General features: G+C 53.3%; 10 protein-coding genes across 10 annotated transcripts; 9 read left to right on the top strand and 1 right to left on the bottom strand.

Moving 5' to 3' along the window:
• The first annotated feature begins 223 nt into the window (after window positions 1-223).
• CC84DRAFT_66032 (ATP-dependent rRNA helicase SPB4) lies at window positions 224-2723 on the top strand. Its single transcript, XM_018187057.1, has one exon. It carries the CDS (start codon window positions 622-624, stop codon window positions 2512-2514), a length of 1893 nt encoding a protein of 630 aa, XP_018042444.1. The 5' UTR covers window positions 224-621; the 3' UTR covers window positions 2515-2723.
• Window positions 2724-3681: 958 nt separating this feature from the next.
• CC84DRAFT_66174 (uncharacterized protein) lies at window positions 3682-4883 on the top strand. The gene has a single exon (XM_018187059.1). The coding sequence runs from the start codon at window positions 4028-4030 to the stop codon at window positions 4466-4468; it is 441 nt and encodes a 146-aa protein (XP_018042445.1). The 5' UTR covers window positions 3682-4027; the 3' UTR covers window positions 4469-4883.
• A 1714-nt stretch (window positions 4884-6597) lies between these two features.
• Window positions 6598-8351, top strand: CC84DRAFT_66017 (uncharacterized protein). Its single transcript, XM_018187055.1, has 3 exons — window positions 6598-6733; window positions 6788-7372; window positions 7469-8351. Exons 1-3 carry the CDS (start codon window positions 6724-6726, stop codon window positions 7849-7851), a joined length of 978 nt encoding a protein of 325 aa, XP_018042446.1. The 5' UTR covers window positions 6598-6723; the 3' UTR covers window positions 7852-8351.
• Window positions 8352-9324: 973 nt separating this feature from the next.
• CC84DRAFT_66019 (uncharacterized protein) lies at window positions 9325-10085 on the top strand. The gene is made up of 2 exons (XM_018187056.1): window positions 9325-9494; window positions 9630-10085. Exon 2 carries the CDS (start codon window positions 9736-9738, stop codon window positions 10048-10050), a length of 315 nt encoding a protein of 104 aa, XP_018042447.1. The 5' UTR covers window positions 9325-9494; window positions 9630-9735; the 3' UTR covers window positions 10051-10085.
• Window positions 10086-10204: 119 nt separating this feature from the next.
• On the top strand, window positions 10205-13159 carry CC84DRAFT_1170882 (uncharacterized protein; the record flags this gene model as incomplete). The annotated part of the gene is made up of 4 exons (XM_018179879.1): window positions 10205-10217; window positions 10348-10602; window positions 11248-12052; window positions 12100-13159. 4 exons carry the CDS (start codon window positions 10205-10207, stop codon window positions 13157-13159), a joined length of 2133 nt encoding a protein of 710 aa, XP_018042448.1.
• A 661-nt stretch (window positions 13160-13820) lies between these two features.
• Window positions 13821-16318, top strand: CC84DRAFT_1134381 (uncharacterized protein; the record flags this gene model as incomplete). Its single annotated transcript, XM_018176021.1, has 5 exons — window positions 13821-14187; window positions 14356-14770; window positions 14827-15051; window positions 15112-15668; window positions 15720-16318. The coding sequence occupies exons 1-5, from the start codon at window positions 13908-13910 to the stop codon at window positions 16316-16318; spliced, it is 2076 nt and encodes a 691-aa protein (XP_018042449.1). The 5' UTR covers window positions 13821-13907.
• A 508-nt stretch (window positions 16319-16826) lies between these two features.
• Window positions 16827-17617, top strand: CC84DRAFT_66691 (CheY-like protein). Its single transcript, XM_018187078.1, has one exon. The coding sequence runs from the start codon at window positions 17045-17047 to the stop codon at window positions 17519-17521; it is 477 nt and encodes a 158-aa protein (XP_018042450.1). The 5' UTR covers window positions 16827-17044; the 3' UTR covers window positions 17522-17617.
• Window positions 17618-18072: 455 nt separating this feature from the next.
• Window positions 18073-19339, top strand: CC84DRAFT_66693 (alpha-L-arabinofuranosidase precursor). Its single transcript, XM_018187079.1, has one exon. It carries the CDS (start codon window positions 18199-18201, stop codon window positions 19243-19245), a length of 1047 nt encoding a protein of 348 aa, XP_018042451.1. The 5' UTR covers window positions 18073-18198; the 3' UTR covers window positions 19246-19339.
• A 708-nt stretch (window positions 19340-20047) lies between these two features.
• CC84DRAFT_1225986 (3-beta hydroxysteroid dehydrogenase/isomerase family protein-like protein) lies at window positions 20048-21570 on the top strand. Its single transcript, XM_018183579.1, has 4 exons — window positions 20048-20293; window positions 20372-20587; window positions 20676-20981; window positions 21036-21570. The coding sequence occupies exons 1-4, from the start codon at window positions 20057-20059 to the stop codon at window positions 21330-21332; spliced, it is 1056 nt and encodes a 351-aa protein (XP_018042452.1). The 5' UTR covers window positions 20048-20056; the 3' UTR covers window positions 21333-21570.
• Window positions 21478-22032, bottom strand: CC84DRAFT_1254426 (uncharacterized protein; the record flags this gene model as incomplete). The annotated part of the gene is made up of 2 exons (XM_018184463.1): window positions 21478-21896; window positions 21952-22032. 2 exons carry the CDS (start codon window positions 22030-22032, stop codon window positions 21732-21734), a joined length of 246 nt encoding a protein of 81 aa, XP_018042453.1. The 3' UTR covers window positions 21478-21731.
• Between the last annotated feature and the right edge of the window lie 1625 nt (window positions 22033-23657).

Genomic DNA, 23657 nt, shown 5'->3' on the forward strand with positions numbered 1-23657 from the left:
CTGTTCGACATGCGCGGGTGCGTGGTTCGCGGCTACGACTGCCAGGGCTGGGGCTGCGAATGCGAATTCGTCCGGGCGACGCGCATCGTCTGGTGGCGGGGTTGGGGGAGAAGAGGCCACCGTGTCTTGCGGTGAGCCTCGAGAGGATGACGGGGGTGATGTGATAGGGGTGCGGGATTATGATGGTTTGTTGTTCAGCCTGCAGCAGGGTTCACGCGGATATTTTTGCGAGCTGCCTGCTCATGCGCTCATGCGGATCGTGACTGGGGCTACCCGCCTTGGCGGATGAGATCCGGATGCATTTCTTTGATTCTGGGAGATGCACACACGCTCTGCTGGAGTCATGATTTGCGTGGAAGCCGGACTTGCTCTTTGCTGACCGTGGCAAAAGCTTGTTTGGTACGACTCGCAAGTGGCCACATGCATCATCTTACATGGCTTCCAGGATTTGCGGTTCGGGGCGTTCCTCGGGAGAGCACCGCCACACATGCGCAGCGCCACAGCACCCACTTAATTTTTCTGAGCCAAACTTTTGCCGCTCGTGATCGCGAGCTCAGCAACACCAACCGAGCGCGTAGCACAGCAAGAGAAGGAAATTGACCAGGCTGGGGATATATAATCATGGCGCCGCAAACCAAAACTGAACGATCCTGGAGTGCCCTCACCCCACCACTTTCAGAATGGATCCTGGACGCCATCTCCGCCATGGGCTTCACCAAACCGACGCCTGTACAGCACGCTGCGATTCCAATGTTCATGGGCAACAAAGACGTAGTGGTCGAAGCCGTCACGGGATCTGGAAAGACGCTGGCGTTCATGATTCCAATGGTTGAGCGCCTGCTTCGACTGGATGCGCCTCTGAAGAAAAACCATGTCGGAGCTATCATACTCACACCAACGCGAGAACTGGCCACGCAGATACATACAGTTCTCCTTTCGCTGCTCAAGTTTCACGCTCCTTCGGCGGCCGTCATGAAAACCGATGATGAAGACTCTGACATGGAGGATGCGGATGCGCCTCCTCCACCGGCCTTCCCTTCTGGAACCCTCAAAGTTGTCCCTCAGCTTCTTTTGGGTGGGACAGTTACTCCTGCTCAAGACTTGAGCTGGTTCTTAAAGAACTCGCCAAACATTTTGATCGGAACACCAGGTCGTCTGCTGGAGCTACTCTCCTCGCCGCACGTCCACTGCCCACAGTCATCGTTCGATGCGCTAGTCATGGATGAAGCAGATCGACTCCTGGACATGGGCTTCAAAGACGACCTACAAAGGATCCTCTCACGACTACCCAAGCAGCGGCGAACAGGCCTATTCAGCGCTAGCGTCAGCGAAGCCGTTGACCAGCTCATCCGCGTTGGTCTGCGCAACCCCGTCCGCATCGCCGTCAAAGTCAAATCGAGAGCCGCACCAAAGGAAGGCGAAGAAGGCGTAATCGAAGACAAGCGCACTCCAGCCAGTCTCCAGATGTCCTACCTCGTCCTGCCACCCTCGCACAAAATCCCCGCAATCAAGAAACTCCTCGCAACTCTCCAGCCCCAACCACAAAAGGTCATCATGTACCTGGCTACATGCTACTCCGTCGACTACTTCCAACATGTGCTCCCGGAGGTGCTCAAAGGTCACGCAATCATCCCGCTGCACGGCAAACACCCAGACAAAGTCCGCAGAAAAAACTTTGCCAAATTCGTCGACAGCATGGCGCCCTCCATCCTCCTCACCACCGACGTCGCCGCCCGCGGCCTCGACATTCCCGCCGTCGACCTCGTCCTGCAGACCGACCCGCCCAGCGACCCCAAAACCTTCATCCACCGCTGCGGCCGCGCAGGCCGCGCGGGACGCAGAGGTCTCGCACTAACATTCCTCAACCCCGGCCGCGAGGAAGACTACATCGAGTTCCTGCGCATACGACAGACGCCCATCTCACCGCTTACCACGCCGGAACTGACCATCACATCCATCGACGCCGATGCCGCAAGCAAGAAAATGAGGACGGTAGCCAGGTCCGACAGAGCCATATTCGACAAAGCACAGCGCGGTTTTGTCTCCTGGGTGCGCGCTTACAGCAAGCACACCGCCTCCTCCATCTTTCGCGTCGCCGACCTCGACTGGGAAGACTTGGGCCACGCGTGGGGTCTGCTCCGGCTTCCCAGCATGCCCGAGCTCAAGAAATTCGAGGGCGACCGCACGCTCGGGCTCGACTTCGAGCTGGATGCGCTAGCGTACAAGGACAAGGTGCGCGAGAAGCAGCGGCTGGAGGAGCTGGCCGAGGGCGCAAAGAAGAAGCGGTTTGAGAAGCGAGACAAGGAGAAGGATGCGTGGACGTTGAAGAAGGAGCACAGGGCGACAAAGGAGGTGAGGAGGGAGAAGAAGGAGAAGAAGAGGGAGCACGAGAGGGTCGCGAAGATGGACGAGGAGGAGAGGAAAAAGGAGGCGGAGTTGCAAAAAATGATCGCACAGGTCAGGAAAAAGGTGGTTGAGGAAGAAGAGGACGCGTTCGAGGGGTTTAGTGATTGATGAAGAACGTTTGATATCAAGCAGTTTGACAGGAAGAGGTGTTCGGTGTTGAACATATTAACTATACCTATCAACAATTCCCAGCCTCTCAAAGCCAAGACAAGGTCGCCATTGGGCGACACAGTGCAGCGAAACCCTACCCGCGCTCTTCTATAGCATTTTCATCCAATGGCAAGATACTGCCAACTATTGACTCTTCGCGAGCCTTTGAAAGTCACGCACAATGCAGCATAGGAACTTTTTGGTGTGCCAAAGGAAGAAAAAAAAAAAACCAAAGGCATGATATCACTTGCTCCCGAGAAAGTTGCAACAATCTCCGATCTGTATCCATCAGCTGAATGCTCGTCGTCAGTACACCACCCCAATTGTACTTACCGATAACGTCCCGTCTTAGGTCGTGAGACCATCTAATAGACAACTAGACAACGTACCAGGACGACAACAATTCACGGTCCGACATCTTCGCCAGGACCTCGAGCCTGTCCCTGGGCATCAGTGACAGCCTGACCCGCAGTGCACTGATCACGTCAAGACATCTCCGGTCGTACTGTGCGAACCGCAAAGTAACTGTACCAAACGTCCGCTTCACTACCGGCAGCGGATGGCACATCAGGAGCACAGTCAGGACGCGCAACGTCGGAACGTCTTGGTTGCGCCGCATGCTCACCGCATCGCCAAAGATGTAGTCCCAGGACCGCCAGTCTGACGGTTGGTTACTATCGACGTGGCCGTAGTAAACGTAATCCATCACCATGACGAGAGCTTCAGCCGATAAGTACGTGGGATGCATGTGATACACCAAGTTGAAGATTGTCATCATGAAGTCTACGCAGTCGAACAGCGGACCGGAGGCCACAATGTGGTGCGCATGCTCTTCGGTGTGTGCATGATTATGGGTCGGAAGGCGGTCCAGATGGTACAGGTAACCATCAAGGGCGTAAGCATGTTGAGTATTGTCCGCTCGAGCAGCGGCCGAAGCTGGTTGATGGCTTATTGGCAAAGGGCGGAGTGACGGAGCTGATAAAAAGAGGACCTGGAAGGACGGCTCAGGTGAGGTTGGGGAAGCAGCTGCCGCAGGCGCTTGTCGGGGAGAGGTGCTGGACGTTCCTTCCTTTTTGAACAACTCGTGTCGACACTAAACGCAGAAGCACAATGTCAGCCTAATCAACACCCCCCCGAAGTTCGCAAATCTTACATGCGGACACTTGTTATTGTTGACGGCATTGCTGTTGGCCCACTGCTTGATGCCCGGTTCTTACAAGTATCCGATCTCGGATTTCTTCTCGGAGAGAACCTAGCAGGTTCTCCTACAGCTTTTCCGAAACCGCCTTCGCGGATTCAAGAAAGTCAAAGTCCGAGGTCTTGTATCGCGCTCCATTGTCGAAGCTGTTGAGGAAGAACTTACCCAAGACGCCGCATCAGATCCGGACACCGTAATCTCCAGGTTTCAAAGTTTGAAGGATGAAGGCCAAACCCTTTATAGGTCGAAGCAAACAGACGCCGCGAACTTAAAATGGATGGACGCTGCAATCGAGATCGAGCAATTGAGATAGAGCAGTTCATGGTCAGTGCTTACCGAAAAGGTGGCGAACCTTTCGTTGCCCGTATTTCTGAGCTCTACTCTTTGATGAAGCTCAACAATGCTCATATTTACCTTGCAAATCTGCAGAAAGTGGGGTTCATGGCGGACATGATGGCCTCAGACGCTCTGGACATAGCTATCAGGTCAACCAATAGGGATTTTTGGTTGTCCGGCTTTCGCTGGCTGCCAACAGACGTGCACAAGGCCAAATTGGGGTATCAGCGTGCATTATTTTTCAGGCTACAAGGGAATCAGCAATCGATTCCTTGTGCGGTAAATTACATCGAACATGCACCCCGGCTGCTTCCTGATGATGCCGCTATCGCAAAGACACGAGCGACGATTCTGGCATGGAGCGACTCAACGTTATGATGATCCTTGTTGTTTACCGCTGAAGGGTCTGGGATATGGCATCACGATTATTCTAATTGACCTCGGGAGTGGTCTCGTTGGTATCATCCGTTCGTTCGTTCGTTCGCTCCCCCGCAAGAGAGAGCTTTGTCATTCGCATTGGAAAACTGAATGCTGAATGCACTTGGGAATTCGACTTGGGTTCTGGGTCAAGCACAAGCAGACCTGTCCTTGGTTCGGGAAGCTCTCAGTTCCACTCCTTGATAATCAAGTCTGCAACTCAATGTCTTGTCATCTCTACCTATGAGGATCGTCATATTACAGCTCCTGCCAACACCATTAGACAAATCCAGTGCCTGATTGTTATTCCATATTAGCTCCAAGTGGTACAGAGATGCGCTGGACAAAACTTTCGTGTAGTGAGACTCATGGGTCCTGAGCTGAGTCAGGTTGTCATCCAGAGCTCGTTATTGCACTCGAATAGCTGCACAAATTCCACCACAGCCTTGCCCTACTACGATCGACACCCTGAATTGATTTTCTCAACTAGAAGAATTGTGAGAGCAATGTCACGTGCCGACCTCGGTACCTGAATGCTTCCGATTCAGGCTTTGCATGTGAATATCGGGAGGCTCAAAGTCACGTGCTTATGCTCGTCCCGACGCGGACCGAAATTGGAATAGTATCGGCGATAGCACGTCCGGTCGGTAAAGCCGATGCCCTGGAACACAAGACTCTGTAGCACCACAACTGCCAGTGCTGTTCACGGGTCACGGTTTTCAGCCTAGTAACACTGGCGTCGCCCATGCTTGGAATACGGGGTCAGGCGCAATGAGGCATATCTAATCGAATCAGAGCGTGCTGGCGCCGTAATGGCCTGGAGACTCGACTGCACGGCCACTGTGTGACAGGAGCGCGCAAGCAGCGTCTGGGCGAAGCGACGGAGACGGAGCGGATGTGGTGCTTACTGTAGCACCAAACGCCCACTCTGTCGACTTTTTACTCGGTGCACGAGGCGCGGATATCCCTGGCTGGTGCATGCGTGTATGCAAACGTGACTACAGGCTAGCGCTGGAGAACTTGAGGGGGCAGCGATGGGATCCGTGCCCAGATGAGCTCAGCAAGTGCGAGCACCGACGGGTGTGCTGGTAGGTGCGGGCGCGCTGAATCCGGGACGCTGCAACTGTCTGGGACCGGTCGCTCTGATTAGCGGCCGCCGGAAGCTTCTTTGCACCACACCGCGACTCCCCCCATGCCTCGCCCAGGCTGCGCTCCACCGATGGCCCGGTGCCGTGTGCTTCGCCTGAAGCCCAATGAGACCCAATGCGCAGCCTATGCCAACCGTTGGGCTGGGGGCTGGCCTCCCACAATATCACACCGACTCCGAGGCTTCTAGGGAACTGCTGCTGCCCTGTTGAAGCCGATTCCGGTACGTCCTGTTTGCTGCCATTGTAGCCAAGCCGCTGCAGCCAAGGCTTAATTGGCAACCGCGTTGCGCCGTGTCGCCAGCCCCCGGACGGGGCCTTGCTCTGTCGAAGTGCGCGCTCACACGTTCGCGAGGCCCAGCTCAGTGTACCCAAAGGGGATGTGATCGCCACGCAATGACAAGCGCCATGCCCTCCGCTGAAGCTTCTCTCCGTTGACGCACACAGCAGCGCTCTTGCTGGGCGCCGCGATCGATCTCTGCGGAGTCTGCGACCTTGGCCTTGGGCCCTAGCACTGCACACTGTGCGATGTCTCTTTTTGATTGAATAATTATCAATCTTCCGGAGTACGCTTTGGTCTACGTTTCCGGAGACCTTTGACTGCCAGCGGTGTTGTTCCGATTCTCAGCCGGTGACATCAGAAGGCTTGGACGCAGACACGACGCGCTGGATGGCCGGCCGCCCAGGGCTAGATCGCTTGCACGGGGCCAGGTGCAGTGCGAGGATGACGAACGCTCTTTGCTGGCCCAGTGCTGCTGCCGCGGGAGCTGCTGCCGGCGATGCGACTGGAGCTGGTGTGCCTGTGCCTGGACGCGCCATGTGTGATCCCCCATATATCCATCACCAGTCTCCGCTCGCACTACATCTGACCGCCACCCCACCCGCCACCCCACCCGCTGGTCCAAACTGCGCAGCAACCTCTCGTCTTCTGCTCCTCGAGCTCACGCCTTTGCTTCCATTCTTATCCCTCGTTAGCACACAGCATCACCTTCATCTCTTCCTTTCGTTCGAGTATATGTGCAACAGTCCGCGTCTGTGTGCTCGTAAGCAAAGTCGACTCCTACGTCCAATATGGATGAGAGTATGTGTTTCCGACTCATCACCGCTTTGCTCATACCAATCTGACTCTTTCTAGCCACCTTCGAAAACACCATGAGCGACCACGGCGGGTCATCTACTGCCGCCACGGCACAAACATCTACCGTCTTCTCTCGCAATGACGACCCCTGGACTCTCGCGCTGCGTAGCGAGACTGAACATCCTCTCAGCCTAGACGAATTAGTCGACCTCAATCGGACCGAGCCACCTTCGCACGACTTCCCATCCACTGTGGGTACACTCACGACGACCGTGCTCAGTTCCCAAAAGGAATCGAGCATCACCAAACCGACTTCGGCGGGAACAAGCTATATCGTCGATGGCTACACTGGCAAAGGCAAGGGCAAGATCGTGAAGACCTATGCGTCTTCCTTGTCAGCTACTCATGGGTCAGGCTCTGAAGCGGAGGCCGAACAGGACAACGTTCTAATCGGTGTTGGCGGTCAGTTTGAGAGCAGTACTCTTAAAGGTGCTGCAAGAGCTCGCAAACGGCAACAGGCACACAGGATCTCAAGGCCGAAGAAGGTGCCTCTCGTGATCCATTACGATGGCCCTGCACATGTATCTTCTGAAGAGGAGCTGGCTCCTGTCACCAAGCACAGCTCCCGGTGCAGCAACAAAGGTACGTCCAGTCCAAGGGTCGTTTAGCCCATTGGTCCGTCACGCACCGTTTGGCCGTGGTGCACCTGTTTAGAGATCACTACTGACCGTGTTCCAGAAACCAAATACCTTCGTACCCGGAAGGTCAAGAAGTCGGATGCCATCTTCGCTGACGAGGAACGCGTCTCGGCTAATGACGAGCGTAACACTGCACGCCGCCTTTCACGCGCGCGTCTCAACATCGTTATTGGTCTCTGTGTTTTCATCGTTCTCACATTCGTCCTTTCGGTATTCGCAGCGCATCACACTGGCAAGGATCGCCTCGCTTGTACCAAAGGCATCATCTTCTCAGCTACGGTTCTCATTTCCACGTGTACAGTTGTCGCCATGACCTTGGCAAGGCGGGCTCTGCAAGAGGCTTTGCTCGCGGGCTTATTGGAGTTCGTCATCGGCTTCGCTTTGGTTATCGAGATCCGCGAATTTATGGAGCATGTTCCCTGACGCGCATGCACTCTTACTTTTCACTTGCAGACATACTGAACCAGCGCATTCTCGGGCATTATTTCGGATATCCAAATACACGTACAATACGAGCTTTTTGTATACCAAAACCATACGTCTGCTGATTCTACTATGCGCAAATGGCGACAGCCTCGCTCACACGAATCATTGCCAGTCCGGCCTCCGAATCGCCACAGGTGCGCAAATGGCGCCGAACGGCGCCGGCCTGTGTTCGTTGCCTAATTAATGAGCCTCAGGCGGGGCTCGAACCCCATGGTTACGCCAAGTTGTGTGCAGAAGGCAGTGCAAGAGTTGCTCCGCCCCGACGGCAGCATCACTGGCGCGGTGGAATTGGTGCAGCACAGGAGTCTTCGCGCGCTGGGCAAGGTCGATAAAACATGCACTGTCGGCGGTGCAGGTGAAAATTTTTCAAACGCGTGCGCAGAGGCTTGCGCGATGGTTGCCTGCTTTGCATCCCAAAGTGGACGAAGCGAGGATAAGTCATTCGCCAACACTACACAGACAGGATTTAATTGGTAGTTGTCCTATCCTAACTGTCTACATCTTTTTTGTAGGCCTCAGGTGTCTCTCGGCAGGCCGAAACCCAAATCACTTATCCCATCCATCCAATTGATTCTCAACACGCGCCACAAGCGCTCCACTGCGCTGCACTGCGCAAATCAACGCGCAGTCGCCTGACTACTCGGTCGACAACCCGTCCCTCGCACGAGCCTACTTGCAAAAATGAACTCAGGTACCACTGGACCGCTGATTTGATATTGCAGACCTACAATCGCCGTGTTTCGACCCTGTGTTGAGTCAGTGGGGTCCAACTTGCTGATTGCCAAGTACTCGGTGCGTCAGTACATTGATGCCGCCGGATGCAGTCGGTCAGCACGCGCGTCTGAGACGGTAAATTAGCCTGCGTGTTCGACGTACGCGATGATATTGCGACAGAATTGATGGCAGTACTGATGATTATCGATTGGAGTATCCCAATCTAGATAATTTCTCCCATGCAAGCACAGTGATTAGTTGCCTCTGGGCGTACGATGTATGCAGGCCGCCAGACCCATGCTCATGCATGACTTCAGTTCCTGGCAGTTGCAGCCCTGGCTTCCACCTCTGTGCGACCAGACGCGTATCCTCGAATATGAGACCTTCACAGGTGGCCCGGGTTCCGATTGTTTCGTCTTTTGTTTCTCGCCAATAGCGGTAAGCTCAAGCTTCTGCTGCAGGCGAACAATTAAGAAATGCGATAGGCAAACGCAACAGCTGCCACCAAATGCAACCGTCACATGGATGGGCGAGAGGTGTACGTAGATGTAGCAGTGGCAAAGTGGATCTCAGCTTAATTGATCGGCGCCACGCACCCTGGCCGTTGCATGCGGCTTGTGCGCCTCGCAAGGCTCGTTACGCCATCGGTTGGTTTCGGAGAACACCAATGTGCGATGGAGTGTTCGGACATATGCAGCTATTCAGCGTGCGGTTCTAGCTGCAGCGCAACTATCGGCCGACCGCAGCAGGGGCGCTTAACTTGCGTTCACGTCATGCAACACGTTCAGTTATCCCATCGTCCCCAATTTCTCCACTGTACGTGGCCCTAGCGCTGACGCTCGGGATCAATCGATCAAGGTTGTGAGGTAAAGCCCCCCCCCACGGGCCACGCACCGCTGCAGCAGCGAAGATGGCACGGACGCACATCGCGGTGGCCCATCATGAGTGGTTTGCAGGCGTACGTGTGGATAGCAGTGGATGCAGCTAACATGAGCTTGCAGATGCAGGTGCAGATGCGGCGGGTCACGATTATGTGCCTGCGTTGTCTGTGCTTTGGCTCGCGAATCAGTGCTGTCAGTCCTGCACCGGTGAACATGCGGAGGAGAAATGCGATTTGTGGCGTTGTGCTGCCAATGCACGGTCCTTCCCCGTGCACTGCGTGTGCTGAGTCGTCCGCGTCCGTCTGCGCTGGCAGTGGAGAGAGCTGGTGGTTGCACAAGGGGGACCGAGGGTCGTCGCCCCGGCCCTAGGGCGTGGGGATGGTTCGCCCAGTTGATGATGATGAATGGACGCGCGCGGGCCTTCTTCCCAAGGCGCGATGTCGACAGCTGGACCATTCGATCGAAGGATATAAAGCACCGCGTGTGCGCTGTTCCTGTCCCGCTGATGCTGCTTGTCTCTGCCGCTGACGGGACACCCTAATCGTCACCCACGCCCTACCCTCCTCGCGCGCAACCACACGCCCTTCGCCGCTCTTCACCTTTGCTCGAGCGCACGGGAGAGAGTGACTGGCGTCAACACCCTACCTCCCTCACAGTGCAAAACATCATCGTGAGAATCGCCACCGTCAGGTACCATGGCGCGCACTGGTGAGCCGGACCCTGGCGCTTCGTCCCGCTTTTTGTTCCACGTCGCACCCCTGCTTCCCCGCGTTACACCCCTGTCGCTTCACCATCCCTGCCACTCGCCATCATGGTCCTTAGCTAACACAGTGCCCAGCTCCGGCCACCGTCAAGCATCCTCTTCGCCCTTCTCTCTGTTCCATCGGCATTCCTGATGGGCGAGATGTTTTGGCCGTGTACATCTGGTGGCTGAACCAACAACAGCTACGTGCGTTTGTCGCGTCGCATGTGCCGTCGGAGATCGCTTCGTCAGTGCGATCTATCCATGGCGAAGACGAAGAGTGGCGCGAGACTGCGCCCTCATCCTTCGAAAGAATAGCGTTCGACACGCGATCGACGGCTTTTGATTTATGTGGGATCGGCGGCCAGTTTGAGTAGACGACTCAATTTGCGGGCATCTTGTACAACTAGAAGGAAGGTCGGCGTTCGGTAATACCTGGAGACACGGAGGGTGAAAACAGGTGGGCGGCGTCTTGGGGTTCTCATTTTACCTTTGTTACAGGAGAAGGATACCCGCAAGGAAAGTCTGTTTGTGAGCCTTTCTCAGGGTGTGTTGTCGGAATACGTTGCTCTCTTTCGCATTTCTATTTTGGGAAGGCATTCGTGCTCTGAGGTCGCTATGTTACCAACACGACAGGCGATCGTTGGCTTCCATGTGCATATACCCGGACTACTGCACTCTCCAACATACTAGCATCATCTAGGCAGGCAAACAGAATATCAAGCCTCCTCATGCGCGATTGTTTGATGAGGCTTTGGCTAAACCCACACAAGTGCACCTTATCAATCACTGCCGCGCTATCGCCCAATGTGGCAACCTCGCAATCCTCCTTGCCTACTTGGCAATGCCCCTAACATGCTTCTATCTCGACCTATCTCGCACGCCCTGTTCGTCTCACTCATGTAATACGCCGTGCTTCGTTTTCGTTCTGCTATCCCTAAACATATATTGTCTCCCTCTAGTTTGTCTCGTTTCCTGTCTGCTACCAGTTCCAAGGCCAAGCGCATCCTTTTGTTAAGATGTGCACACCGGGTGGACGTACAGCCATCACGCAGCAAACCCGCCCGTCATGGAAACAGTTTCTCAGCACAGTCGACGACCGCGTGCTAGAGAGCGGCTCCGTTCCTTTCCGTCTTCTTGATTCGGCAATAAAATGGGCATTTGACGCGCACTGGCGGAATTTCAAGAACTTTATCCACGACGTCGTCAATAAACATTTCGCTATCGAGCTTGTGGTGTTTTTTGTAGTACTACCGCCATTGGCACTGTTGCTCTATACTGTGGGCGTAGTCGTTGTTGCTTGGGAGGAAGTCGTGGTGGCGGCTAAGTTGGTGAGGCGGTGGGCAAGCGAACCACGGAGACATCTATTGAGCGAGAAGACGATTGCGAAGAGACGGCAAATGAAGGCAAGAAGAGATGAAGTGAAGGCCCTGCCGAAGATGAGGCCGAGGGCACTTACGCTACACTCGGATGGTGGTTCGCCTGTCTTTGAGGAAGAGTTGCACACTCTTGGCCGCAGCCGCGTGAAGCAGAAGACTGTGGATCAGCTTGGAACTTGCGACCTCTGGAAGATCCCTTTTGAGGTTCGTGAGGCTATATTCAGATATGCAGTTGGTGGCAACCACGTGCACATTGTGAAGAGGAGGCAAAGGTGGGGAAGTGTCTACTGTCCTGCCAAGGACCCGACGGACCCGGTGCACAGAGACTTTTGCACAAGAAGAGACAAGGACGGGTACCATGTTATGAGTGCTTGGCCAAAGGACACGAGACCATTGGCGTTGTTGGTGAGCTGTCGGCAAATGTGAGTCTGCTTGTTCGTTTACATGTCTCTTTGCTGACATCAAGGAGATACTCAGAATGCATCGATTTTCTATATTCGCAGAACACGTTCGCATTCGATGATCTCGACTTGTTGCCTGACTTCCTGGGCTCACTGCTTCCTTCCAGGGCCCGTCTCGTTACATCCTTCCATCTGGCTCCTGTGTTCGCGCGCGATTGGGCTGGTTCCAATCACAGAGATTACTTCATCACAAAGCAGCCACCCATAGCATCGGTTCAAAGCTTGAATCGGTTCCTCGACGTCCTCGAGCAACATCCTACAATCCGATCCCTCTCGATCACCCCGAAGCCTCGACTGGACTTCATAGCCACGTGTGACAACCTCGATGTCGCCAGACACATTCTCAAATTTACGAATACGCTCAATCTCGTGAAAACAACTAAGCCAATTACACTCGCCTGGCCCGAGGAACCAATACCGTCCGTTTGGTACACGTCCACGCACATGTCGATCCCGCCCGGCTACTGGGGACGAGAGAAGTACCTGCCCGACGAGGACTCTCGCAAAATCAAACTCAGAGAGATGCCTTGGCAATCTCCGACCGTCCTCATGGCGTTCCTCATCCCTTTCGATGTCCAATGTCTCCACTGCGCATCCCCCACCATAATCCGTCGCGCTACAAGAGGTTTCGCCGAAGCCTCATTTTTACCACTTTCCTTGTCCCCCAGTCCACCTGAAAATGCCACGCTATCCTGTGTGCTCATGCGCTACTGGACATACCACGTTTTTTGTGGTGGGTGGATCGAGTTCCAATATCACGGCGAGCGTGAGGAATGGAGCGTGTCGCAGGGTGCGCAAACAATCTCAAAGGCGGAGGCGGACAGACACCTTGCGGGGAAAGAGGGGTTGGAGAGGCGGTATCCACCACTGGACAATCCGCATGAGAGACTAAGGGGAATCACCGTGAGGGATATGATAAGGCAGACGTCGCAGGACCAGTGGTCTTCGAGGCGGTGGGGGACGAGTAGGGTCATTGATGAGCCGATGCGAGACGCATATTATCAAAATGTTGGATGGGGGACTCCTCGGGCACAAGTGTGGAAGCGAGGTGAACCGATGATGTCATGACGATGTCTCATAGGGTCCATACTGTAGTGTGTGTTGTAAATGCTATACACCTTGCTCTTTCGTAAGACTAGTTGAGACCTGGGGAAAATATACCGTGGGTAGTTCAGTGTCCAAATGTTGGAGGTGGCGTTGAAGCATGCGCTTTGCTTACTGAGGAAGGCGTGTTGCGTTTCGCGTACATGGGGTTGTGCTTCGTACCTCCTTCGTTCACTCACTTCTCTGCACTCGCGCCGAGCGGCCATCCAATGCTCATGTATCCCCGACGAGCTGCAGCACAGCCCTCGAGCGCACATGTCTATTCTGGGGTTGACCTTTAAAAGAGCGGGTAATACCCGATGCTAGTTTGCCTGGTTAGCCTCGTCCCTAAAATAACCACAATCGAGAACGGGTATTATCGAATCAGAAGTGAAGCGCCACGTCCATCACGGCTCCTTCCACCGATCGCCGTTGACCCTTGTCGTTCGCGAAATTTGCGCATCAACGATAGGCCAGGTTCCACCACTCGCAATGCCGCATGGAGAGATTTGGCATCCGTACCTGGCTAAAATATCTGCTAGTAAGCATACTCTCCTAATTATGGCGGGACAAGTATTAGGGGCCACCTAGGCGCTGCTACTTGTGGCCTTTGCGCGCTTTCTGTTATATGCAGCACGGCCTCGGATTGGGGTCTCTGGTTGCTGTGCCGTCTTGTTCTCGCGCGACATTCACTCATCGTCGAACTACCGGGCGGGTACTGCCCCACACTTCCATGGAAGCGCCGAGCGGAAAGTCCATGAGACTAGTGGAGGAGAGGCCAACGACGAAGTCCTCACAAGCGTCAGGAACATCCACCGGGGATTCCTTGAAAGATGTCGAAGCGCAATCGCTCAGCTGCACTAAGAACAGTGGCAGCTCATCAAGGTCTTGGGTGGCAAATCCGTGGAGAGCGCACACTCGCAAGATCTTTTTGGCGTGCGGCATCGTGGTTATTCCTATGATTGCGTTCACGATCGCAATCATCTGGGTCGTCTTTGTCAACCTTATCAATGGTAGGTTGGCTTCCAAGTCAAAGTCCTGTGTGGTACTGCGCATCTTGGCGCGGCCCAATGCAGAACGCATCGCCAGATCCTACTCCTGGCATTCGAACTGACGACCTTACAAACTATTCGGATAGCCCAGTGCGTGTCTGATTTCAATGGCTGACAATTTCGAATTAGAAAACCACTGCCCTTATCCTGAGCTATGTCCGGGTCGGGATATTCTAAATGCATCGAGCAAGCACTACTATTACGTCGACTACCCGGCAGCCCGGCTCATGTTTATATCTTCGTGGTCTTCCACTGTCAGCTTGTCCTTCGTCAGCATGCTGATGACGCTGTTTGGGTACCTGATTGCAAGCCAGATGTTGCACACATCATCGACTGATCAATCGACCCGACTACCCAGTCCATACCAGACGAGCATTCTGATGAGGGTTTTGAATGCAGACCTCTTCGCATTATGGGATCTCGGAACGAACAAAGTAAAAGCCACATTCTGGAAGAAAGCACAATCGAACGACTCGGACAAGGCGCGCTCCCCACCGCTTCTTCGCGCCTCTATTTTGGTGTTCTTGTTCTGTTTATTTGGAAGGTATGCGGTAGAACAGACGACTTCACAATGAGGTCTCATGAACTGACATACTGTAGTATACTTGTACAAGCAGCTGATACGTATTTGCATATCGTTACTGAATCTGCGAACTTTATCCAGCTTTGGGCGCAAGATGGCCAACAGCACCACTACAGCCGAGGCCTCGCTCCATGGTGTCTCGACCGTCCGCGGAAGGGTTCTGGAAATAACGTCAATTACTGGGGATGTGGCATTACCTTCGACGAGCGTAGTCGCTCAGCCGTTATGAGTAACATGACCTCGTGAGTACAGTCAAGCTCGGATGACGGTCACCATGCGTTCGACTGACATCAGGGTCTCAGATACAATGCTCTGGCGTTCGATGGCCCAAAAACGAGAGACTCAATCTATAATTATACTGACTCCAATGGACTGCAATTTGCGCTCGTCGGACCTCATGTACCACCCGCCGAGAACGATTGGAAGGCAACGACGATTGGAGTATCTACGCAATGCTCCGCTATTCCACCTTTAGCATGTACCCAAGGAGCACCTAGCGAGAATGATTTCCAAGAGAGTCGGCAATCTTTCAACTGCAGCATGGCCAAAGGCGCGCCGCTCGATGTCTCTGGAAACATCACGGGATACATGCACGAAATCTACTTCTTTAACTTCCACAAGTACCTCAGTGACGAAAGTCCTTTCAAGGCAAATATTCTTGGATGGAATGATTCGAAAATACATCCAGCAGATATATCAGACGATGACGACGTCTTCAAGAATCCTTGGAAGTCACTCAGCCAGGCAACGATTGAAGTAGACCGCCCAGATTATCCGGAACAACTCAATGACACAAGTCGACTGTGGCCCGATCCCGACAACAATTACGATTACACCATGCTCCTTTGTGATACTACCGGTAAGTAACTTCCGGGCTCGACAGACGCCTAGAAACTAATGTCTCTTCTAGTATGGGATATCGAGTACACCGCAGTCGCCCACGAAGTCACTTCCCTTACAGCGACAAAGAGCAACGGCAGTGTCGCCGGGATCGCCAGCCTGCCCGGCTTGCCAGCGCTCATGTTTATACCTAATCAGTACGACTGGGCGCTACAAATCGCATCCGCCTCTGCAACATCCATGGACGCTTTCATCGACGCTTACGGATTAGGTCTGTCCAAGGTCCGAAGTTACTCCCTAGCAACGCAGATGTCCCCTCGTCCTGCTCTCCTAACGCAGACCCGCACTTCCAAAGTCATCACAAAAGTACCTGTAGCCGCGCTATGGCTCTTGGTCCTCGCAAATGTACTGTATTCCCTGCTTGGTCTGGCGCTAGCTACTATGGCGTTGATCTATACCAATCCGAGCGTGCACCAAGTGTATACGCGGCTGAGCGTCACGGGTATTGTCGCCCAGCTTTTTGAGAGGGAGTACGCGGAGCGAGCTGTGGAGACTGAGATGAAGCTGTTCAGGGAGAACGTGGATAAAGATGCGGAAGTCAAGAGGGTGGGCGTGAGGCGGACGGACACAGGAGGCTCTCTGTTTGCTATAAGTGAGAAAAACTCTTGATGGACATAAGCTATCAACGCAACGCAATCAAGAGTTACTTGAGTCATAAGATGCAAGTTATTTGTGAATGTTCATCCTTTAATGGAGATTGCGGGGATCCTCCATCTATTCACGAAGGAACCGCCTTTGAAAGATGGAGCTGTTCATCCGGTTCTTCACCGTCTCCCAATCGGTCGTCCCTTCTGCGCGATAAAGGAATGGAGAGAAGATCAGTTTATCAGCAGATCATGGCCGACTCTCTTCGATGGTGCCATAGTCTATCTTTCTGATCAGTCCGCCTTCCACAACGGCCCTCGCAAAACTAGAGAAGACACTCATTTGCTTGGGGAACTCTCGCACTCCATCAAACGACGTAACGCGCCTCGAGATGACATTACAGGGAGTCACAAATTCTCAAAAAAAATGTGGAATTAGCCTTTGCCTCACATGAGAACCAGTCACCAAAGCTTTCTTTTGGTAGAGTTTCACAGTTGCCTGGGATACCGTCTTAAGCAGGCGAAGTGACGGAGTGATATAGACGTACATAGTACACTGAGAGTGTCTCAAGCTGTTCGGTATATGATGCAAATGCAAGGTGAGGAGTACGAGTTATGGAGTGTTTGGGGGTGGCGGAACGCCTATATAGGCTAGTGCGCACCTGTCAGCTACCATATCGTACTGAAGGTACTTGAGGGCGCCTGACGCCAACACGATCAACCCCGCGACCTTGGAACACCAGCATCCGCCATGGCACAGCCAACTATCGAGGCATCAACACAGCAACAACCTCGCCCCAATCTCCGTCCCAAGGTTGGCAGCACTGGCATTTTCGTCCTTATTGTCGAAGATAATCACATCAACCGCATTGTCTGCCTCAAAGTGCTCGAGAGGCAGGGCCACACTGTAGCCACAGTTGGCAACGGGCAAGAAGCGCTCGATTTTCTTTGTAAAACATCCGGGAACCGTCAACCCAATCTCGTGTTCATGGACACTTCAATGCCTGTAATGGATGGGTACGAGGCTACTCGCCGGATACGCCGCGACGCAGGCATGTTTGATGAGCGGATGCGCACAGTGCCGATTATTGGACTGACAGCCAACGCATTGCGAGGCGTACGGGAGCAAATCTTGGAGGCTGGCATGGACGATTATATTGCCGCGCCGATACGCCCGCGCGATTTGCAAGTAGCGGTCATGAGATGGATCTCACCAAAAGGACCGTAAATGGCAAAACCATCGCTGAAATGGCGAGACACCAAGCAGAACTCGCACTGGATCGATATAAAACCTGGAAGGGGAATCATGGACTACCTTTAACAGCGTGTAGACTGGTCGGTGTTTCCTAGGCTACTTCATTCCTCGACGCGAACACAACCCTGGGGTACAAGAACCTACATATCCTTTGATTTCATTGCATGCTATACTTTGTACCAACAATTCTTCAGCAGAATGGATCTCGCTTATCTTGCATAGAGGTTAATGTTGATGATACATATCGACGCAGAGTCTCAGACACCCATAATAGCCTGCGCCGTCTTAGAAGACATCATCTAAAGACTACCGACCCCCTGGGGTGTTTCCTGGCATTGGTCTCGACACAAGAGGTGGTGGTGGAGAAATTACGAGTTTGGACATTGCTTCCCGGTTGAATACACGGATGAATGATCTCAACGACGAGCCTCGGGAAAGTTCAGTTCTGGGATCTTCTGCAGCGCAGCGCTCGAACTCTGTTCGCAGCCAAACATATTCATTACGCTATATTGGATAGATCCATCGATCGGGACAGCTAACCGCTTGTCTTGGCAAATGGCCAATGGCGCTCTTGCATCTGGATATGTATAAAACATGGTCTCGAGGATATCCAGATGAGATTGTGAGAGCTCCGGTGTCAGGCTTCTACGATGAAGTCGATTCTTGTAATTGCGGCAGCTGCTGTCGCAGTTGCACAGAATATCGTGACTTCAGGAACGCACAATGCACTCACTAAACGCAACACAACGCTTCCCAGCAGCTTCAAATGGACATCTACCCAGGCCTTGATCTATCCGAAGAACGATAGCAGAGCAATTGCAGGTATCAAAGACCCCTCTATAATCTTGGTCAATGGCACCTACCACGTCTTCGCTAGCACAGCGAAAGTCGAAGATCCCAGCTACTCTCTCGTCTACTTCAACTTCACTTCCTTCGACAAAGCCGGCTCTGCACCATTCACCTATCTTGACCAGTCAGGTATCAGCACGGGCTATCGAGCAGCACCAGAAGTATTCTATTTCGAACCACAGAAACTCTGGTATCTCATCTTCCAAAATGGCAATGCAGCCTACAGCACGAACCCCGACATCAACAATCCACTCGGCTGGTCAGCCCCAACAGACTTCTACAACGGCACGCCTGCGATCATCGAGAACTATCTCCCCGGTGGCTATTGGGTCGACATGTGGGTCATCTGCGACGACGCACATTGTCACCTCTTCTCTTCCGACGACAACGGCCGCCTTTTCCGCAGCCAAACGCCCCTCGTCGACTTCCCCAAAGGCATGAGCGAGCCCGTAATCGCGCTGGAAGAAGCCTCCAAGTACGACCTCTTCGAGGCGTCCAACGTGTACAGCACCGGCAACTCGTCTTACCTGCTTCTTGTAGAGTGCATCGGCGTGGCGGGGCGTTACTTCCGGTCGTGGACGAGTTCAGACATTGCTGGCCCGTGGAGTGCACTTGCTGCGACCGAGGACCATCCTTTCATGGGTGAGAAGAACGTGGTCTTTGAAGGTGCGCAGTGGACGAGGAGCATTAGCCATGGCGAAGTGATTAGGACGGATATTGATCAGCATCTTAGAATTGATACGCATGGAATAAGGTTCCTGTATCAGGGCGTGGATCCGAAAGTGAGCACAGATTATAACAACTTGCCGTGGAGACTCGGGCTTCTGACGCAGGTCGAGGACGCGTAGTGGGATAAGGGAAACGGGACTGCTGAGTGTTACGCAGCTAGTCGTATTGCGTATACAATGGTAAACAACGACTGAGCAGCGCGCGCGGATACAGGAATGTGTCGGTATACTTTATTAGTGGCTATCAGCAGCTTTGTCGTAACACGCGCTGTCGGACTAACTTCGAATATCCATCTCTTGTCCAGTTCATGTGTTTCTCCCCGCGAAACTGTTTACAGGCAGTCCACCTGCCGCATTGCATGTTGAAGCAAAGGAGTCTACCATCTACATCTAGATTCCTGGACATGTGCGTCCGATTACTCTCATCTTCATCTCAGTCCCTCTTACGCAGACCGTTCAATGTCCGGACATATATGTGCGTGTAATGCCGAATGTCCTCCTACCATCACGTAATTGCGCGATCTAGATTACGCAATCAACTTAACACCCAATTATCACGCCCAAAAAGAAAGTATCCATGGCTTTAGTTATACGAGAGATGCGAGTGAGCGCATGAAAGACGCACATGCGCTGACGAAGCGCACGCCGCGACCTCATAGGTCAACTGAGAGTGCCACGCCGGTTTTCGCCAACATGTTGCTGGATTGAGACAGTCATAAAGTTCTGCGGTGATTGCGGATGAGGGCCATCGAGTGGATGTGTAGAGATGCATGACGTGAAGGTAGGCATATAAAAAGCGGACGTGGTAGCGTGGGTCAACACACTATTTCCTACCTCGAACCAACACTTTCAACTCTAGTGCTTCTGCTCCAACGTAAAAAAAATCAAGTCCTCCACACTCTCATCGAATTTCTTCCATGTTTTGAACACGATGTCTCCACACCGCATCCTCCTGACCGGTGCAAACGGCTACATCGCCACGCACATCCTTTCCCAGCTTCTCGCCTCGCCGGACAACCACTTCATCCGCGCAGTCGTGCGCTCCCAGTCCAAAGCTGAAGATGTGCAATCCATCTTTCCCAATGCATCCCCTTCTCGGCTCGAATTTGTGGTTGTGCCCGACATGACGGCGCATGGGGCCTTCGATGAAGCGCTCAAGAGCGAGCTTGTGAGTAGCCCGATTCGTACGTGGTGATCAGGAGGGCGGATAAGAGCTGGTCTTGAGACGACAGCTGACGAGACACAGCCTTTTGACATCGTCATGCACACTGCGAGTCCGTTCAAATACGATGCAGCAGGCAGTCCATCCGATTTCATCGACCCAGCAGTCAAGGGGACGACCGAGATCCTGGCTGGTATCCAGCGCGTCGCAGGGTCCAGCGTGAAGCGCGTCATCCTGACTGCGTCGTTCGCTGCAGTTGGCGCATGGGGTTTGCGTGACGAGAAGAACAAGGTCTACACTGTGAGTATAGATAATGCCACTCAGCACAAGTTTTGAGCGTTTCCTTCCTCACTGCTACCTGGATTATGCTCACGTCAATTAACCCCAGGAAGAAGATTGGTTCCCCGTCACATCCGCTGATGTCGAGGCCAGGGGATCTGACAAAAACTTCGTATACCTCGCATCTAAAACCTTTGCCGAGCAAGCAGCATGGGAGGCGCAGAAAGCCGATAGCGTTACCTGGGATCTCGTTGCTATCAATCCTGTCATAGTGTACGGCCCGCTGCTGCACAAAGTTAAGAGCGTCGACAACGTCAATGAAAGCATGGCGATCATCTGGAACAAATTTCTAAAGGAGGCGAATCCTGAGGGTGAGATCCCGCCGAATGGGGTGCCTTTGTATGTTGATGTCAGGGTACGTTTCATGATTTGAGATTGATGTATGAATGAATGCTAAATGAGATGTCAGGATGTCGCAGAAGCTCACGTCTTGGCCCTTGACAATCCCGAGGCGGCTAACCAGCGCTTTATTCTTGCAGCTGCTCTGGCGGATAGTCAGAAGATTGCTGATATCCTGCGCGCTGTTGTGCCGGGAGCTAACGAGAGGGTGCCGAGGGGAACGCCCGGGAAGAGTACGTTTCCTGCTGATCAATGGAGCGCGGACAACAGTAAGGTGCAGAGGGTGCTAGGGTTGAAGTTCCGGAGCGCGGAGGAGACATTTGGAGATTCCGGCAGGCAGCTATTGGAGTTGATTAAAGCGGTGTAGGGTTGTGGCAGAGCGCAATATCACCTGCAAGGTCTTTTGCCATAATCTGATGCTGCAGTGAAGGAGCGATGTCGGTTCGTGAACTGCGTGCGTTGTCAGGATGTATCAGGTACAACCGCAATACAGTGAACAGGATTCTACAGCTGTTAGTGTTCTGAGAAGCTCCAAGGAAGTATTGGTCGAGCTGGAGGATTCAACACAGCCAGGGCCTGCTGTTGTTCTCAATTATTTTGTCCGCTATCACGCAAGGATGCTTCGGCCGATGCCAAGAAGCGGCTGTGATGGGGCGCATCGCGAAGGTATCCATCCATTGTTCTCGAACCGCTCAATTGTCTACAAGCACATGTTGACTATTTGTACACAATGCTCCATCCTCCACATGCCTTCCGTATGCACCGTCTATAGCTTGCTGATGAACAGGCGGGCCGCGAAGAGGCGGACGCGCTGGGGCAGAATGTACTTGGACATGACATAGATGAGCGTCGGGAGCAGGACGAACGCCATGGTGGTCTCGTTGACGAAGAAAAAGGGGATGAGCTGGGGCATGGCCGACTTGAGGATCGTCTGTTGTTCGTTAGCTTCCCTGTGTCCTGGCTCCGTGGATTGGAAAGGAGCGCACCATCTGCTGAGGGGCGACCTCAGTCTTCTTGCTCTGGGCAGCAGCAAGCGCCGGGCGCGCCATAATGGATGCGCGCGCCATGGCGGGCTGGCGGAAGGCGGCCCTGGCGAACGGGCGGAAAAGACGTGTGGAGTTCATCGTGGGCTCTGTAGGTGGTGTGGGTCAGCGCGCGCTTGCGGGGACTCAATGGGCGCGGAGAGGGTACTCGCAAGGCAATTGGCGTACCGAGTGGGAGTGAGAAAGCCCGGGGAGATGGATTTGGATGGGTGGTGGTCGGGAAAGCTGTTCGGAGGTGTAGGAAAAGCTCTCCGTGATGCTGCCGTCGGGAGATCTTCGGCCATGCTTTGCTTATGTAACACTGCCGATTTGGCGTCTCGTTGACAGCGGATTCCCCACGCACACCAACCACAAACATCACTCAAGTGTTTGTCTTTGAGAGATATGCATTTGGTGTACTACTGTGCACATTTGAACCGATCCCTACAGAGTCTGGCCCTGTCGAATCCGATTCTGCAGCACACAACATGCACGCTCCAGGATGGAGCTTGAATAGAGCTATTGCGCGTCTTACTGCAAGCTAAGTATCGCTGCTAATCCACCGTCTAGCCACGATGCCTCACTACACACAATCCGCACGTTTTCGTTTTTACTCTCGCACGCACGCGCCTTCTTTCGTAGACTGTCGATCGCATGGCTACGACCGCCCATGGCGTTCCCGAGAAGGATATGAGCGCTTGCGATGATGGTAGTTTGTAGCGCAAAAAGTACCATGTTGTCGCCGAAGCGGGCGAAAGAAGTGTTGCGATGGCAATAGCGTGAAGAGCATGATGTTCTTTGGCTGCGGTACCTCCAGGACAACTGCGGATACATGGTACGCTGGCTTATGGACACAGCTATCAAGTTCCTGGCTTCGGTGTTGGTCATCTAGGAGCATTGTGTATAGATTGCACGCGCTACTTCAGCCTAGTATAGTCTTATCGATCCGAACATTTACAGGGAGTCTGTCTCAAGTAGCATGTGAACCGTGTGCTGGATGTGAAATCCACGAATGGGGGCACATCAGTGTATGTTGGAATTGGTAATCGACCAGAATTGACTCTATCCTCAGGTGATGCCTTTTTCAACAATCAGATCCTGGTGTTGAAATGTCTCCTGGGGTAACTTAAACCTCTACGTTGGCATCGCTCAGATTTAATGATAAGATACGGGAATTGCGGAGCGCACCTAGAGCCTACACATCTCTATACGTTCCCAAGTAACAATTATGAAGCTTTTCTTCTGCCAGTTGGTTGCTATCACATGCAGCAAGCACGATCCTCTACACCTTCCTTTGGCTCGGGTTTTCGAGCTATTGCCGCCTCTGCTCGACTAGTATCCACCTGCATCTACTCGAAGAACAATGTGAGCGCTCAGTTCTGGCTAACAGTGTATATGTATGCAGCTCTCGAGAGCGGACCCATCTCATGCGCGGGGTGCAATCCGACAGAAGCCGCAAAGGCTTGGTGGTGTGCATTCTGGAGGCAGGACTGATGCACGATTACGCGAGAGTTTATGGCAGGTGCTCTCGGTAAGACGTACGATGCCCACAATACTACATGGAGAGTTTTGGGTGCAGCGTGGCTCCTATTAGGGTAAAAAAGCACCTATATCTTCGTGTAGTTGTGGTACAAGGTCTACGAAGCGGCAAGGCGGCGGCAAATTTCGGC

This window comes from Paraphaeosphaeria sporulosa (genome assembly GCF_001642045.1).
Source record: "Paraphaeosphaeria sporulosa strain AP3s5-JAC2a unplaced genomic scaffold CC84scaffold_1, whole genome shotgun sequence".
Lineage (NCBI taxonomy): Eukaryota > Fungi > Ascomycota > Dothideomycetes > Pleosporales > Didymosphaeriaceae > Paraphaeosphaeria > Paraphaeosphaeria sporulosa.